Below are 18954 nucleotides of genomic sequence, written 5' to 3'. Positions count from 1 at the left end.
GCTGAGTGTCACATGATCACTAGCCAACATAGAGCATGTGAGGACCAGACATCCACACCAACTTTCCTCTCGCTCTGTCTTTCTGTCTCCTGCCTCCTGTCTCCACAGGCTGAGGGATCCTCCTTCAAGATGGCCACCGCACCGACCAGTAGTTCTGCCCCTAGCAATGGGAAGGGTGCTACTGCCCTGGTAGTGGACTCAGGGGACCAGCCCAAGTTGAAGGGTCTGGGGAGAATTAGGAGGACAGGGTTCAGTATGAAGAGACACCTGCAGAAACATGGACTGGCCCACGCCGACTCTGTTAGCAGTGTGGATAGCTCAGAAGAGAGTGAGTCCGTACATTTTGTTTTATTTATTTATTTATTTATTATTTCACCTTTATTTAACCAGGTAGGCAAGTTGAGAACAAGTTCTCATTTACAATTGCGACCTGGCCAAGATAAAGCAAAGCAGTTCGACAGATACAACGACACAGAGTTACACATGGAGTAAAACAAACATACAGTCAATAATACAGTATAAACACGTCTATATACAATGTGAGCAAATCAGGTGAGAAGGGAGGTAAAGGCAAAAAAGGCCATGGTGGCAAAGTAAATACAATATAGCAAGTAAAACACTGGAATGGTAGTTTTGCAATGGAAGAATGTGCAAAGTAGAAATAAAAATAATGGGGTGCAAAGGAGCAAAATAAATAAATAAATTAAATACAGTTGGGAAAGAGGTAGTTGTTTGGGCTAAATTATAGGTGGGCTATGTACAGGTGCAGTAATCTGTAAGATGCTCTGACAGTTGGTGCTTAAAGCTAGTGAGGGAGATAAGTGTTTCCAGTTTCAGAGATTTTTGTAGTTCGTTCCAGTCATTGGCAGCAGAGAACTGGAAGGAGAGGCGGCCAAAGAAAGAATTGGTTTTGGGGGTGACTAGAGAGATATACCTGCCGGAGCGTGTGCTACAGGTGGGAGATGCTATGGTGACCAGCGAGCTGAGATAAGGGGGGACTTTACCTAGCAGGGTCTTGTAGATGACATGGAGCCAGTGGGTTTGGCGACGAGTATGAAGCGAGAGCCAGCCAACGAGAGCGTACAGGTCGCAATGGTGGGTAGTATATGGGGCTTTGGTGACAAAACGGATTGCACTGTGATAGACTGCATCCAATTTGTTGAGTAGGGTATTGGAGGCTATTTTGTAAATGACATCGCCAAAGTCGAGGATTGGTAGGATGGTCAGTTTTACAAGGGTATGTTTGGCAGCATGAGTGAAGGATGCTTTGTTGCGAAATAGGAAGCCAATTCTAGATTTAACTTTGGATTGGAGATGTTTGATATGGGTCTGGAAGGAGAGTTTACAGTCTAACCAGACACCTAAGTGTTTGTAGTTGTCCACGTATTCTAAGTCAGAGCCATCCAGAGTAGTGATGTTGGACAGGCGGGTAGGTGCAGGTAGCGATCGGTTGAAGAGCATGCATTTAGTTTTACTTGTATTTAAGAGCAATTGGAGGCCACGGAAGGAAAGTTGTATGGCATTGAAGCTTGCCTGGAGGGTTGTTAACACAGTGTCCAAAGAAGAGCCGGAAGTATACAGAATGGTGTCGTCTGCGTAGAGGTGGATCAGGGACTCACCAGCAGCAAGAGCGACCTCATTGATGTATACAGAGAAGAGAGTCGGTCCAAGAATTGAACCCTGTGGCACCCCCATAGAGACTGCCAGAGGTCCGGACAGCAGACCCTCCGATTTGACACACTGAACTCTATCAGAGAAGTAGTTGGTGAACCAGGCGAGGCAATCATTTGAGAAACCAAGGCTGTCGAGTCTGCCGATGAGGATGTGGTGGTTGACAGAATCGAAAGCCTTGGCCAGATCAATGAATACGGCTGCACAGTAATGTTTCTTATCGATGGCGGTTAAGATATCGTTTAGGACCTTGAGCGTGGCTGAGGTGCACCAATGACCAGCTCTGAAACCAGATTGCATAGCAGAGAAGGTATGGTGAGATTCAAAATGGTCGGTAATCTGTTTGTTGACTTGGCTTTCAAAGACCTTAGAAAGGCATGGTAGGATAGATATAGGTCTGTAGCAGTTTGGGTCAAGAGTGTCCCCCCCTTTGAAGAGGGGGATGACCGGAGCTGCTTTCCAATCTTTGGGAATCTCAGACGACACGAAAGAGAGTTTGAACAGGCTAGTAATAGGGGTGGCAACAATTTCGGCAGATAATTTTAGAAAGAAAGGGTCCAGATTGTCTAGCCCGGCTGATTTGTAGGGGTCCAGATTTTTCAGCTCTTTCAGAACATCAGCTGAATGGATTTGGGAGAAGGAGAAATGGGGAAGGCTTGGGCGAGTTGCTGTTGGGGGTGCAGTGCTGTTGACCGGGGTAGGAGTAGCCAGGTGGAAAGCATGGCCAGCCGTAGAAAAATGCTTATTGAAATTCTCAATTATGGTGGATTTATCAGTGGTGACAGTGTTTCCTATCTTCAGTGCAGTGGGCAGCTGGGAGGAGGTGTTCTTATTCTCCATGGACTTTACAGTGTCCCAGAACTTTTTTGAGTTAGTGTTGCAGGAAGCAAATTTCTGCTTGAAAAAGCTAGCCTTGGCTTTTCTAACTGCCTGTGTATAACGGTTTCTAGCTTCCCTGAATAGCTGCATATCACGGGGGCTGTTCGATGCTAATGCAGAACGCCATAGGATGTTTTTGTGTTGGTTAAGGGCAGTCAGGTCTGGGGAGAACCAAGGGCTATATCTGTTCCTGGTTCTAAATTTCTTGAATGGGGCATGTTTATTTAAGATGGTTAGGAAGGCATTTAAAAAAAATATCCAGGCATCCTCTACTGACGGGATGAGATCAATATCCTTCCAGGATACCCCGGCCAGGTCGATTAGAAAGGCCTGCGTGCACATGTCATAAACGCATGAAGAAGCTAAACGTTGCCCAAATTGTTGCATTTTACGGAGTCATTTGCTGCTTTGTGTATCTAACCGTCATGCCTAACTGTTTTGAATGTTTAACAGCACTAACTCTTCTCTACTAACTACTCAACACAACGCTACATTGATGCTGGTGCTCTGCTTATCACTTGGTAAACAATACCAATGTTAGCATAGCAAACTACTCAGTTCACGCTAGCATTATGTAGATAGAAGAATCAGATCTGAAGCGTCCGTTTGGAACTTCCACTCACCACCAAATATGGTGATGAGAGGAAGTCCAGCGGGCTGTGGGAGAAGATTGAGAATGGAGAAGATGGAGCGAGATGAAACTTGGCGGACATTCTGCTAACTTTCAGATTGATAAATCTCGATGCAGTTATCTAGAATTTGTTATGAACAGATTGCACTAACATTTGTAGACTTGACCATTTGCCAAAGTAAAAAGAAAATGCGTTGTTTAGAAGGAGTGAAAGGGCAAATTGAGTTATTGCACACACGGAATTCACAGAGTAGGAAAATATGCAACTCCATGCTAAAACGCGCCAATAGGATCTCGCTAGCTCGTGCTTGGCCCTGCCCACCTCCTTGCTTGTTCTGCCCACTGTGCTTCATTTGCTCCCATTGGAAACAACGCCGATGAGATATCTTTGGTTAGTTACCAGTATCTTTGGTACTATAATACTAGCTTGCTATCCCCATTTTGGTCTGGAGTCTCCCAGAATTAGAAATTCACGCACCAGCACGCATTTAGAGACCACAGTGCTTCAGGTGCAGAGAGAGGGACAGGACCATAGTCTGCAGAGGTTAAATGGCAGTCTCTCTGTCCAGGTTGGACGAACAGCGTCAACAGCCAACACAATCTGATCCTTACTAGAGGGGTGGAGCTGAGACTGGCCCCTCCCATTGGGTTGGCACAGGCTGGTGAGTGCGTCTCTGATTGGAGGATGTGCTGTGGGATCGGGGCTTCAACTGTCCCGCTGCTAAACTCATCACCCAGTGTGCTTTGCAGTGTTCATCACGTGTGTCTCTCTGAAAGAGTGCAAATATCTCAGGGGCCTCATTTATAACCGTTGTGTAAATTGGATATGAAATATCTGTAGACTGAGCATGCACCAAAATATTGAGATTGATCAACTTGGCACATGCCTGCCATAAATAGGCAAGTTTCCCATTATAAGTCAGACCTGCAGAAACTGCGTGTATAAACAAGCATAATAACTCCGCCTGAAAACCCTCATCATTCATCTATTATGGTGACAACGTCCTTATTTGCTGTATATTTTGTAATTAGGCCAAGACAGTATCTAAAGGAAATATAGGAGAACTTGGCGAACTTGATCAATCTCTTTGGAGATTTTGGCAGAATGTTTTCTTTCGCAGTGACATTTGCTGTATCTGACCGTGTCTGAAAGACAAACTATTGAACATTGTTGTGGACCTGTAAACAGATCGGTTTAATTCACTAATGTTTTGCATTTGACCTTTTCCTGAACCTAAATATGCTGCACTGCCGGCGAATTCTGAAACATTGTCTACTCAGGGGAAAAAAAGTAAACTACAGTGGGCCTACCTACAGTGGTAGTTAACACACTTCAACGCTAAATATCAACTGTCTGTTCACCTGTTAAGCTCTATGTTATACAACGTGCTCCCATTCGGATGCAGAGAGCAATAACCTGGAAGTACAATAGCCTATCTATTAGGCATAATGAGAGATGCGCATGTTAAATTATTGCATGGCTACTTCAGGAATATGAACTCATGCCAGAAAATGTGAGGAATTTATTCTGCAATGGCTATGGTATGTATATATCTATGTATTATGTAGGCTATTATGTTTATCATTTAAATATTATTTACTCAAGAAATGTTACATTAGGCTACAATATTCAGACGTAGTCTACAAACATCACTGGAAAAGTGGACCATCGGTCCGCATAGAGCAAAATACTTCAAAAGCATATCTGTTTATTTACTACTGTGAAGTGGGTCCAATTAAGAGAGATGGGAAGAATGGTAGCCTATCCTACCCTGTTGTAGGCCTATAGGCTATTTTCAGATGTAGCGAGTATAAAAACATCCCAGTCAGACAAGGTTTTAGTCTGCAATGATTGTGGAAATTAAATAAACAATAGGAAATAGATGATTATTTCAAATGATTTTAGAATGCAAAGATAAAATAAATAGATTTTTGCTCTTCTAACTAATGGCAAATTAGTGCATCTTATTATATTTAGCTATTTGTTTTAAATAAGACTGTCATATATTGTCAATGATGTGCGTACTGGGAGCGGAGTCAGGTGCAGGAGAGCAGAGAGGTGTACACAGGCGCACACTTTATTTAGGCAGGAGAAACCAACAGACGGACGCCACTGCGTCCAAACCTCCAGCCAATTGGCAAAAGTGCAAACGCGCAAACAGTCACAATAATATGTACAAACAAATAAACATATCTCGTGAAATAAAACACGGAATAAAAGCATACCAGTATAGCGCATCAAAATAGACACGTAACACAAAACAATCTCACACAAGAACATGAGGGGGAACAGAGTAATAAATACATGCAGTGTGATTGGGGAATGAATACCAGGTGTGCAGGGAACAAGACAAAACAAATGGATACATGGAAAATGGAGCGGCGATGGCTAGAAAGCCGGTGACGTCGACCGCTGAACGCCGCCCGAACAAGGAGAGGAGCCGACTTCGGCGGAAGTCGTGACATATATTCCTGCACAAGGCTAGTCTACTGTTGCCTATTTGCAATGCAATACTTGTACCATTAGAAACTGTTGTACACATGGTCTGAGATTTACGGGAGGATAATAAGCACATTGTAACATACATTTCCGTTTTTATAAAGGCCGACTTTTGCGTGAAAACTGGTGCACGCATGTTTTGGGGCATATTTTGTGTGGCAATGTTTATAAATGAGGCCCCAGGTCTTTCTGCACCGTGTGGCGTGGCCTGGCATGGCATGAGTGTCTGTGCTCATGTCAAGACTTTGTTTGTACAAGGTCAATAAGCATCCCCCATGTTGCAGACTAGGCCCTCTGCAGTGTGTTTTTATGGCGGAAGAATTTCAAGGAATGTGGAGGAGGCAAAGACCCACCCAGACATATTATCCCTTCAAATGGCAGCTTACTGCAGCTTGCACGCACACAACTTCTGGTTGTGGTTATGCCTGGGAATGTTCAGATGTTTTCCTCAGATCACTATGTTTTTACTACTGTGAATGTTATTAATCTATGTAGCTAGACTCAGACAAGACCGCTGCTGCGGGTAAATGAGCTGACATATCTGTCTGAAACAGGATGGACTGTGACTCTGTGTCATGGCTGTGTGGGGTGTGCTCTCTCTCTCTCTCTCTGTGTGTGTGTGTGTGTGTGTGTGGGGTGTGTTCTCTCTCTCTCTCTGTGTGCGTCCGTCTGTCCGGGGACTATTTTGTCTCTCAACTGTCTTTCTGTCCACTGTTTGTTTAATGCATTGAGGAAACAAATCCTTATAAAACTCATTTAAACCTTGAAACTAACTACTTATAGTAAACAACCTCTCTCTCTTGGAGTCTCTTCTGATTTCAACTGAAATGTGTCTTCCGCATTTAACCCAATCCCTCTGAATCAGAGAGGTGCTAGGGGACGCCTTACGTCTTTGTCGCCCCTGGAAAAGTGGGTTAACTGCCTTGCTCAGGGGCAGAACAACAGATGTTTGTTTACCTTGTCAGGTATTCAATCCACGAACCTTTCGGTTACTGGCCCAACGCTCTAACCACTAGGGTACCTGTTGAAGGCATTCATTTGAACAACTGACTAGGTATCCCCTTTCCCCTTCTGATTTCCACTGCCCCCTGCTGCTGGTTTTGGGAGGTGCAGGGAAATGTTTTCCTGGTCAGATCAGAGTCAGGAAAACCTCCTGGCCCTATACGCTTAATGTTTAACTTCTATGTGTCTGTCTGGCCTTTATAGAGACGGTGCGTAGCATGCAAACAGGAATAGGAGGAGTAGGAGAGTTGGTTGGAGATACAAGATTCTGGCATGGGAAAGACTACTGCAACTTTGTATACAAAGACTGGATCCAACTGGACAAGCCCTTTGACGGTAAGCGACATCACCTGAACACACACTTGAACCTGGTCATAAACACACACCTACCTGTACATCACTGTATCCCGTCTCGCCAGACTTCATTGACAGGCACACCCACCCCAGGATGCCGTGGCATGACATCGCCTCCGTGGTTCATGGGAAGGCTGCCAGGGATGTGGCCAGACACTTCATCCAGCGCTGGAACTTCTGCAAGGTCAGACACAGGTCACAGTGATGTCAATAAGATTCAGAGGTAACATGTCTGACGCCTTCACAATTTCTGTACAAGAACAGCATTTTGGTAAATGATCATTTCTCTCTCTGTCTTGCTTCCCCCCTTTCACTTCCTCTTTGTCTGTCTCTCTATCTGGCTCTAGATAATGAAGCCAAAGTATCGTTCTCTCTCCTACCCGTACCTCCTGCCCAAGTCTCACACTACCGCAGGAGAGATCAGATACCAGGTCCCCAACTGCATCCCTGCAAAAGTACAGGTAAACACACACTAACACACGCACCATCCTACACCCACAAGTTTTATGGCTTGAATATCCAACTGCACATTTCCACTCTCTTCCTGTCTGTGTCCAATGTCAGATCCTGCGCTCAGCATCTGACTGGTCAGCTGGTATAAAGTACCATGAAGAATCCATCCACAACGCCTACGTCCACGCTATCAAGAACAGCCAACACTACATCTACATAGAGGTACTGTTGTACATATACAGTACATTACATAACACTACATAGGCATTATGTAGTGTAACATGCTTCTATATCCTGCTGTTTCTCAGAACCAGTTCTTCATCAGCTGTACTGATAACAGACATGTCTTCAACAAGATAGGAGACGCCATCGCTGAACGCATCATCCAAGCATACAAGTAACCTGCCCCTCTCCACACACACAAACATGCACACATGTGCAGTACCAGTCAAAAGTTTGGACACACCTACTCAACATTTCTACATTGTAGAATAATAGTGAAGACCTCAAATCTATGACAAAACACATATGGAATTATGTAGTAACCAAAAAACTGTTAAACCAATCAAAATATATTTGAGATTCTTCAAAGTAGCCACCCTTTGCCTTGATGACAGCTTTGCACACTCTTGGCTCTCTAGCTTCACCTGGAATGCTTTTTTTAAGGAGTTCCCACATATGCTGAGCTCTTGTTGGCTGCTTTTCCTTCACTCTGCGGTCCAACATCCCAAACCATCTCAATTGTGTTGAGGTCGGTTGATTGTGGCACTCCATCGCTCTCCTCCTTTGTCAAATACCCCTACACAGCCTGGATGTGTGTTGGGTCATTGTCCTGTTAAAAAAAAACAAATGATAGTCCCACTAAGTGCAAACCACATGAGATGGCCTACCCCTGCATAAATGCCGTGGTAGCCATGCTGGTTAAGTGTGCCTTGAATTCTAAGCAAAGCACCATCACACCACCTCCTCCTTGCTTCACGGTGGGAACCACACATCATCCGTTCACCTACTCTGCGTCTCACAAAGATACGGTGGTTGGAACCAAAAAGCTCAGATTTGGACCCATCAGACCAAAGGACAGATATCCACCAGTCTAATGTCCGTTTCTTGTGTTTCTTGGCCCAAGCAAGTCTCTTCTTATTATTTGTGTCCTTTACGAGTGGTTTCTGTGCAGCAAATCGACCATGAAGGCCTGATTCACGCAGTCTCCTCTGAACAGTTGATTGTTGAGATGTGTTTGTTACGTGAACTCTGTGAAGCATTTATTTGGGCTGCAATTTCTGAGGCTGGTAACTCTAATGAACTTATCCTCTGCAGCAGAGGTAACTCTGGGTCTTCCATTCCTGTGGCAGTCTTCATGAGAGCCAGTTTCATCATAGTGCTTGATGGTTTTTGTGACTGGACTTGAAGAAACTTTCAAAGTTCTTTAAATGTTGGGTATTGACTGACCTTCATGCCTTAAAGTAATGATAGACTGTCGTTTCTCTTTGCTTATTTCGAGCTGTTCTTTCCATAATATGGACTTGGTATTTTACCAAATAGGGTTATATTCTGTATACCACCACTACCTTGTCACAACACAACTGATTGGCTCAAACGCATTAAGAAATAAAGAAATTCCACAAATTAACTTAAGAAGGCACACCTGTTAATTGAAATGCATTCCAGGTGACTACCTCATGAATCTGGTTGAGAGAATGCCAAGTGTGTGCAAAGCTGTCATCAGTGAAAAGGGTGGCTACTTTGAAGAATATCAAATATATTTTGATTTATTGTTTTTTCTGGTTACTACACATGTTATTTCATAGTTTTGATGTCTTCACTATTATGTAGAAAATAGTCAAAATAGAGAAAAACCCTTGAATGAGTTGGTGTGTCCAAACTTTTGACTGGTACTGTACACACACATATGTACACACACACACGATATGACACGTACAGTAGAAACACACTCATTGAGAATAACCAGCTCCACATGGCAACTGTTAGGTTTGGCAACAGCAGCTTTCATGAGGATGTTCCCACTGTTTAAGGTCACATCTTTCTCCGGGGGGGGAATAAACTGTGTGTGTGTCCTTTTAGGGAGGGTAAGAAGTTCAGAGTGTACGTAGTGACCCCCTTGTTGCCCGGCTTCGAAGGAGACATCAACACCGGAGGAGGCAGTGCCATTCAGGCTGTCATGCACTACAACTACAGGTGTGTGAGCGGCATGCCATCAAATTAGACATGGCTGTTTGTGTAATGTATCTCTGCTGTAATATAAGGGGATTCAGAAGGCTGTGGCCAGAGGAGGCTTGGGATGGCACTTGGGAGGCCAGTTAAAGGGTTTATATCTACCTCTGTTTACACAGAGTAGACACTGAGAAGACCTGCCTTCACTTTACAACCACAGCAGTAAAGTGTCTGTGTGTGTGTACTCCACCCATGGAGATGGACTTTCTGGTCAAATTAGTATCCTTGTGGAAACACTACATCACACACTGGCTAGGCTGTCTACACATCCCTCCCTGTTCCTGTGACTCATCAATCTAGAAGTGGCAGGTACTGGAGTTAACATTCTCTCACTCTCTGTAGAACCATGAACAGAGGAGATTGTTCCATCATATCTCAGCTGAAGAGAGAAAGTAAGTTGTGTGTGTGTGTGTGTGTGTGTGTGTGTGTGTGTGTGTGTGTGTGTGTGTGTGTGTGTGTGTGTGTGTGTGCGCAAGGGTGACGGGAAGTTCATGCCAGTTTCCACATTACACAGTTAGGCTACCCTCTTCACCAGAGTGGCGTCATACTGACCAGTACAAACAGCCAATCATAGTTTAACACACACCATCTCAGTGCAAGAGGCGTCACTACAGTCCCTGGTTCGAATCCAGGCTTTATCACACCTGGCCGTGATTGGGAGTCCCATAGGGCAGTGCATAATTAGCCCAGCGTCGTTCGGGTTTGGCCGGGGTAGGCCGTCATTGTAAATAAGAATTTGTTCTTAACTGACTTGCCTAGTTAAATAAAGGTTACATTTTTAAAATAATAATAATAGCACACACACCTAGCAGAACACAGACCTACTCTTTGATTAACATTAGACTGTCTCCTTATGGTTCCTGATTCTGCTTTTATTTATGGTTCTGTGTGTGTTTCAGTGGACTGGTTCTGTGTGTGTGTTTCAGTGGACTGGTTCTGTGTGTGTGTTTCAGTGGACTGGTTCTGTGTGTGTGTTTCAGTGGACTGGTTCTGTGTGTGTGTTTCAGTGGACTGGTTCTGTGTGTGTCTTTCAGTGGACTGGTTCTGTGTGTGTCTTTCAGTGGACTGGTTCTGTGTGTGTCTTTCAGTGGACTGGTTCTGTGTGTGTCTTTCAGTGGACTGGTTCTGTGTGTGTGTGTGTCTTTCAGTGGACTGGTTCTGTGTGTGTGTGTGTCTTTCAGTGGACTGGTTCTGTGTGTGTGTGTGTCTTTCAGTGGACTGGTTCTGTGTGTGTCTTTCAGTGGACTGGTTCTGTGTGTGTGTTTCAGTGGACTGGTTCTGTGTGTGTTTCAGTGGACGAGCAGTGGATGAACTACATCTCGTTCTGTGGTCTGAGGACCCATGCTGAACTGGAGGGACGCCTGGTCACAGAGCTCGTCTACGTCCACAGCAAGATGCTCATCGCAGACGACAACACCGTCATCATAGGTGAGTAGGTTTGGATTTGTGTGTATTGTTAGGTATTATTGCACTGTTGGAGCTAGAAACATAAGCATTTCGCTACACTTGGGATAATATCTGCAAAATACAGTTGAAGTCGGAAGTTTACAAACACTTATCTTGGAGTCATTAAAACTCGTTTTTCAACCACTTCACAAATTTCTTGTTAACAAACTATATAGTATTGGCAAGTCGGTTAAGGCATCTACTTTGTGCATGACACAAGTCATTTTTCCAACAATTGTTTACAGACACAGTGAATTCTAAGTGAAATAATCTATCACAATTCTAGTGGGTCAGACGTTTACATGCACTAAGTTGACTGTGCCTTTAAACAGCTTGGAAAATTCCAGAAAATTATGTCATGGCTTTAGAAACTTCTGATAGGCTAATTGACATCATTTGAGTCAATTGGAGATGTACCTGTGGATGTATTTCAAGGCCTACCTTCAAACTCAGTGCCTCTTTGCTTGACATCATGGGATTTTTTTTTTTTTATCAGCCAAGTCCTCATAAAAAAATTGTAGACCTCCACAAGTCTGGTTCATCCTTGGGAGCAATTTCCAAACACCTGAAGGTACCAGGTTCATCTGTACAAACAATAGTACGGAAGAATAAACACCATGGGACCATGCAGCCGTCATACCGCTCGGGAAGGAGACGCGTTCTGTCTCCTAGAGATGAACATACTTTGGTGTGAAAAGTGCAAATAAATCCCAGAACAACAGCAGAGGGCCCCGTGAAGATGCTGGAGGAAACAGGTACAAAAGTATATCCACAGTAAAATGAGCCTGATATCGACATAACCTGAAAGGCCGCTCAGCAAGGAAGAAGCCACTGCTCCAAAACCGCCATTAAAAAAGCCAGAATACGGTTTGCAACTGCACATGGGACAAAGATTGTTATTTTTGGAGAAATATCCTCTGGTCTGATGAAACAAAAATAGAACTGTTTGGCCATAATGACCATCGTTATGTTTGGATGAAAAGGGGGGATACTTGCAAGCCGAAAAACACCATCACAACCGTGAAGCACGGGGGTGGCAGCATCATGTTGTGTGGGTGCTTTGCTGCAGGAGGGACTGGTGCACTTCACAAAATAGATGGCATCATGAGAAAGTATGTGGATATATTGAAGCAACATCTCAGGACATCAGTCAAGAAGTTAAAGCTTAGTCGCAAATGGGTCTTCCAAATGGACAATGACCCCAAGCATACTTCCAAAGTTGTGGCAAAATTGCTTAATGACAAGGTATTGGAGTGGCCATCACAAAGCCCTGACCTCCATCCAATAGAACATTGTCGTGACGTTGTATTGGTTAATGTGGCGACTAACTGAATCAAGCAATTGTTAACTCATTAACCTGGGGCACCATGGGAAAACTAGTTTTTATTGAGTTTCTATTTCCCAAATTAACGCAAAGAATATTAGAATATCGATTTTACAACAACCGCTAATTAATCAGTTGCCTCTATTAGTCTCATAATCTGAAGGTCGTATAGCCCTTGAATCTTCACGGACCCTGGTCCCACTAATGAATTCGTGCCACACCAATTTTAATTGAATATTTATTTACTAAAAAGCTAAAATGATGATAAAAGCTACACATAGACAAAACACATTATAGGCTATTGATTAGAACTTAGTATAACAGGCCAACACACTATGGCGCTTGTTACCCACAATGGGAATTTCAAAAGAGAGAGAAAGTACACAAGAGAAATATACATTTGTGTCACGACTTCCGCCGAGGTTGGCTCTCCTGCCCGTTCGGGCTGTGCTCGGCGGTCGTCGTCACCGTCCTATTAGCCACTACCGATCCCTCTTCGGTTATCTGTTGGTTTTGTCTGATTGTTTTCACCTGTGTGTTAGTTCATTAGTATCTGTATATAATGTAGGTTGTCCCGCCCTTGTTTTGTGCGGGATTGTTTGTTTTTGACATTTCGTTTCGGCTGTCGGTGTTTTTGTGTTTTATTTCTCCGGTTTGTCTGTTTATTCCTGTTTTGGATATTTTCACCCTGTTTTGTATTTTTGGGTTGTCCGTGTTTATTTGTTGTTCACCGGAGAATAAACCTTTATTCATTATTTGCTCTCTGCGCCTGATTCCACCCACCTTGACTAGTCGTGACAGAATCCCGCACCTCCCATGGAATCAGGCGCAGAAAAAAATACAAACAGGGTGAAAATATCCTAAACAGACAAACCGGAGAAATAAAACACAAAAACACCGACAGCCGAAACGAAATGTCAAAAACAAACAATCCCGCACAAAACAAGGGCGGGACAACCTACATTATATACAGATACTAATTAACTAACACACAGGTGAAAACAATCAAACAAAACCAACAGATAACCGAAAAGGGATCGGTAGTGGCTAATAGGACGGTGACGACGACCGCCGAGCACAGCCTGAACGGGCAGGAGAGCCAACCTCGGCGGAAGTCGTGACAATTTGGGTGAATTTGTCAGCTATGCTATTCTAACCCTAGCCTTGCCTCAAACCGCCGCCCTCATGGGTCAGAATATATAATGATGTAATTACTGTGGTGATGATCTCCGGGGATTCTCTGCGTGGACCGTTCCGTTGTTCGATGACTCACTGCTCCTGCGCGCCTCGTTGCTCGTCCTCCCGGTATTCGTGTCCTTTGTGGCTTAGGAGTCTGTTACCTCACCCCTTTCTCTGGAAGGGATCTTCTGAGGACAGACAGCTCTGTAGCTCAGAGCTCACAGCATAGGAATGAAACCCTTTAGATACCACGATGGGAGATGGAGGCTAGGTGGTGCGACTTGAATTCACCCTCTTAGACACAGCCACTCATCCGTAGCTTGGGTAGAAAAGGATTTCTTTGTCCTCAAACTTGCGTTGCGTTCTGTGTTGGTTTGACTTTTCAGACCCTGCTGCAGCTGGGGTCACATAGTCTTATCGTAAATTCTATACTCAAGTTTTATACCCTTGGGTCAGAAGTGGGCATAACCGCCTTTAGGGCAATTCTCTGGGCGTACCAAGTTAATGAGGCACGGGTTAGGTTTTCTCAAATCCCATTTTAGACAACTAACTTCACATTTCATCTTCCATTGTGGCTGACGGAAACCTTTGTTCCAATGTCTCTTTATTTCATGTTTAATGTTCTGAGGTTGGTTCTCCATAGTGACAGGACAAAGGCATTTGTCTATGGCCTGAGATTTACAAGGGGCGTGGGGCCATAAACCCCCCCCCCCATGTCTTCAGACCCACAGCTTTCTCCTCTTGTGGTTGAGAGATAATCTGTAGGGTTGGGGTCTCCTGTAACCTGACCTGATCAAGAGAGTCATGACAACATTTATGGGCAGAACTGAAAAAGTGTGTGTGAGCAAGGAGGCCTACAAACCTGACTCAGTTACACCAGCTCTGTCAGGAGGAAAGGGCCAAAATTCACTCAACTGATTGTGGGAAGCTTGTGGAAGGCTATCCAAAACTTTTGACCCAAGTTAAACCATTTAAAGGCAATGCTAACAAATACTAATTGAGTGTATGTAAACTTCTGACCCACTAGGAATGTGATGAAAGAAATCAAATTTGAAATAAATAATTCTCTCTAATATTATTCTGACATTTCATATTCTCAAAATTAAGTGGTGATCCTAACTGACCTAAGACAGGGAATTTTTACTCTGATTAAATGTCAGGAATTGTGAAAAACTGAGTTTAATGTATTTGGCTAAGGTATATGTAAACTTCCGACTTTAACTGTATGTGACCAATAAAATTGTATTTGATTTCTGTGTGCAAGTTTGGATTAATGTACGTCTGTAACCTAAGCTTTACATTACCATCTGCTGGTCAGTGTTATTACTGCATCCATCCATCCATCCACCAACTCATCGCCAAAGAAAAGCTTGAGAAAGTCCTAATGACAGACACAAAGGACCCACACACACACCTAACACTTCCTCTGTGTGTGTTGTAGGTTCGGCCAATATCAACGACCGCAGCATGTTGGGGAAGCGTGACAGCGAGGTGGCGGTGATCGTCGAAGACTCGGAGACCGTTACCGCGGTGATGGATGGACAGGAGTACCAGGCTGGTCGCTATGCACTGGCACTACGTCTAGAGTGCTTCAGGTGTGTGTCTGTGTGTGAGCCTTCAAGTGGCTTTGACTTACGACCTCACTGAGGAATCAACTCTTCTCTTTAATACTGAGACTTTTCCCCTTTTCTCTCCCCCATCACGCCCTCTATCCCTCTCTCCCGCCTTCCATCAGGACTATCCTAGGGGCCCATACTGATCTGTCTATAGACGTGTCTGACCCTCTCAGTGATCACTTCTACAAGGAGATTTGGATGACCACCTGTGCTCGCAACGCCACTATCTATCAGAAGGTAGCTAACAGACACACTAAAACACTCCATCTACCAGAAGGTACACAAACGCTAACATGCAACATTAGAACCAACCCCGTCAGTATTATGTCATAATGCTACTATGCTTTGCTATCACAGAGAGTACAGAGTTGAACTTCTCCCTCTTTCCCCCCAGGTGTTCCGGTGCCTTCCCTCCAGTGATGTCAGGAACATCCTGGAACTGGAAGGCTATCTGGCCAAGCCGGGGTTGGAGAGGGAGGATTCTGCACGCGCTCATGAGGAGCTGAAGAAGATCCGTGGCTTCCTGGTCCAATTTCCGCTCGACTTCCTATCTGAGCAGAATCTACTTCCTCCCATCGGCTCCAAGGAGTCCATGGTCCCCATGGAGGTTTGGACCTGAGACCGAGACCAGAGACTTTACACACACACACACACTCCACATTCTACACCAGAGAACTCTACCAGTGTCTGGAGTGATGAGGTCATTCCACTCTGGAGTGTTTGTCTGAAAAGCAGACAGCACCTTCACGTTTACATTAAAAAGAAGATGACAAAGGAGGAGGAGAGGACAATGGAGTGATTAACTGTGTGACCTTACACATACCTGTCTGTGTAGTTTAAGGGAATGTAACTGACTCCTCTGTAACTGTTCTGTACTGTTTACTAACACTATGGATCGCCGTGAGGGCTGGAGAACGCAGCTCAGACTCCTCTGCGTGATGTTTCTATGAAAACATACTAAGGCCTTAGAATAATGTAAGACAAAAAAAGACAAGAGGGAGAAAAAAAAGGAGAGTGTGATATCGGAGACTGTTAGAAAGGGAGGGGGGGGGGGGGGGGGAGTTGAGAGAGAGCTCTGTGCCCTTGCAGTCACAATGTGCAGGTGAAATCTTAAAGCCCTGCCCTTAACACCAAAATGAAATCACATGAACTCAACACAAGTGCCAATTATTGATACGGTAATGTTAATGCAGTATACCTTCTCTTACTTTCCTCATATTCATTCTGTGGATTTCAGACTATGACCTTAAGGATCTCTGTTTCTAATAGCGTGCCTTTAGGTCTCTAGAGGGCTAGACACCCTGTACAATAGCAAAACACAAAGGGACATTGTATTCCATCTTGGAATGTTGTATGATGCTGCACGTAGCTGTTAGCATGCTAGCTAGTCACTGCACGTATCCATTAGCATGAAAACAAGTCAGTCTGCTGTGTGTTGCTGGTAACTTGTCATGTTAGCTACCAGTCCATGCAATCATTAGCATGCTAGCTAGATTCAGTTCATTTTTAGCTACACCCGGCATGTAGCTACAGTAGCAAGGTTGGTCTTAATTCTAATTGAAGACAGTCAGTTCAGGAAGTGATTTTGTATTAAAATAAAATTGAAATAAATAGCTGCTTCTTTTCAGTTTGAGAAGTCCTTGAAAATAAATGCTATTTTTTTCCGATAATTTATTTGTAGTTTACTTTGAATTGAGCCCAACCCTGGTAGCTAACTGATTTGCTTACTGTTTGCTTGCTAGTAAATGGCTGGACTGTGGTCATTATACCAAAGTTAAGTTATCTTCTTACTTTATTGAGTGTAACAGTTCTGTCAGAGATAAGAGGTCTCCATGGGAGGAGGTCCCAACTCATAACGGTCTCATATCAGAATGTATCAACAATGCTCTGTCCCCCTTTCTCTCTGTTCATTTATTTTCTCTGTTCTGTTGTTGTTCCTCTTTAGGACATTTCTCTTTCACTCTACCTTTCATTAGCCTGTTTCTAGAAATTGCACTTTTTGCACAGACTGATTGTGTCTTGTAGGAAAACCCAAATACTGATAATTCACGTATTTAATTATTTGTGCGTTGATGAAATGAATATTAACTATTAAACATTTCTGTTTTTTATCAGTGTCCTGGTGTCTTTAATACAACCAAATTAGTCTGTTGAGACAATTTTCATTTACAAAGATTTATTTATGTAACCTCTATTTAACTAGGCAAGTCAGTTAAGAACAAATTCTTATTTTACAATGACAGCCTGCCCCTGGACAAACCTTCTCTTAACCCAGACAACGACTGCCTGCCCCGGACAAACCTTCTCTTAACCCGGACAACGACTGCCTGCCCCGGCCAAACCTTCTCTTAACCCGGACAACGACTGCCTGCCCCAGCCAAACCTTCTCTTAACCCGGACAACGCTCAGCCAATTGTGGGACTTCCGATCACAGCTGGGTGTGATACAGCATGGGATCGAACCAAGGTCTGTAGTGGCGCTTCCAGCACTGAGATGCAGTGCCTTAGACCGCTGGGCCACTCGGGAGCCCAATGATGATTACCTGGCCAGAGGCAAAACATTGCAATGAGGAGCCCTGTCTGTTTTGACAGGGGCTAACAATTCAAATTAAACTGATAAAGCCTTTATTATCAGCCCTCCTCTCTTAGAGAATTTCCACTGCCGGTGGCCCTGTCCCTCTGTTATCCTATCTCACACCTCACTCTACCCATAGAGGATGCTTGGTTATTCTTTAAAAGTGCCTTCCTCACCATCTTAAATAGCATGCCCCATTCAAAAAAATGTAGAACCAGGAATGGATATAGCCCTGACTGCTCTTGACCAGCACAAAAACATCCTGTGGCGTACTGCATTAGCATCGAATAGCCCCTGTGATATGCAACTTTTCAGGGAAGTTAGGAACCAATATAAACAGGCAGTTAGGAAAGTAAAGGCTAGCTTTTTCAAACAGAAATTTGCATCTTGAAACACAAACTCAAAACGTTCTGGGACACTGTAAAGTCCATGGAGAATAAGATCACCTCCTCCCAGCTGCCCACTGCACTGAGGCTAGGAAACATTGTCACCACCGATAAATCCACTATAACTGAGAATTTCAATAAGCACTTTTCTACAGCTGGCCATGCTTTCCACCTGGCTACCCCTACCCCTACCCCGGTCAACTGCCCTGCACCCCCACAGCAACTTGCCCACGCCTCCCCATTTCTCCTTCACCCAAATCCAGATAGCTGATGTTCTGAAAGAGCTGCAAAATCTGGAACCCTACAAATTAGTCAGGCTAGACAATCTGGACCCTCTCTTTCTAAAATGATCTGCCGAAATTGTTGCCACTCCTATTACTAGCCTGTTCAACCTCTCTTTCGTGTCGTCTGAGATTCCCAAAAAATTGGAAAGCTGCCGCGATCATCCCCGTCTTCAAGGGGGAGACACTCCAGACCCAAACTGCTACATACCTATATCTATCCTACCCTGCCTTTCTGAGGTCTTCGAATGCCAAGGCAACAAACAGATTACCGACCATTTCGAATCCCACCGTACCTTAACCCAGTGGCATTCTTTTGGGGGGGGGGGGGCAGTGGCCCCGTGACCAAAATTTTGGACCCTATCGTGGCCCCCCTAAATGTGGAGTATGAAACTAATTTTTCCTATCGTTCTTTTTTTACATCCG

General features: G+C 44.1%; 1 protein-coding gene across 3 annotated transcripts in view; it reads left to right on the top strand.

Annotated features, from left to right (window-relative positions):
* Positions 1 to 17396, top strand: part of LOC123991271 (phospholipase D1-like) — a 36905-nt gene extending 19509 nt beyond the window's left edge. For 2 of the 3 annotated variants that reach the window (XM_046292701.1, XM_046292702.1), the window contains exons 15-27: positions 109 to 328; positions 3751 to 3843; positions 6888 to 7019; positions 7103 to 7221; positions 7385 to 7498; positions 7602 to 7712; positions 7799 to 7887; positions 9573 to 9686; positions 10065 to 10114; positions 11016 to 11150; positions 15113 to 15266; positions 15407 to 15524; positions 15682 to 17396. In XM_046292701.1, coding sequence (XP_046148657.1) covers positions 109 to 328; positions 3751 to 3843; positions 6888 to 7019; positions 7103 to 7221; positions 7385 to 7498; positions 7602 to 7712; positions 7799 to 7887; positions 9573 to 9686; positions 10065 to 10114; positions 11016 to 11150; positions 15113 to 15266; positions 15407 to 15524; positions 15682 to 15906 — 1674 coding nt within the window. In that variant the 3' untranslated portion in view covers positions 15907 to 17396. The remainder of the gene's footprint in view (positions 1 to 108; positions 329 to 3750; positions 3844 to 6887; positions 7020 to 7102; positions 7222 to 7384; positions 7499 to 7601; positions 7713 to 7798; positions 7888 to 9572; positions 9687 to 10064; positions 10115 to 11015; positions 11151 to 15112; positions 15267 to 15406; positions 15525 to 15681) is intronic. The other variant, XM_046292703.1, reaches the window with a different exon arrangement.
* The last annotated feature ends 1558 nt before the right edge of the window (positions 17397 to 18954 follow it).

Source organism: Oncorhynchus gorbuscha, linkage group LG12 (genome assembly GCF_021184085.1).
Source record: "Oncorhynchus gorbuscha isolate QuinsamMale2020 ecotype Even-year linkage group LG12, OgorEven_v1.0, whole genome shotgun sequence".
NCBI lineage: Eukaryota > Metazoa > Chordata > Actinopteri > Salmoniformes > Salmonidae > Oncorhynchus > Oncorhynchus gorbuscha.
Note: the sequence above shows the minus strand (reverse complement) of the source record. Positions and strands in the feature narration are given on the sequence as shown.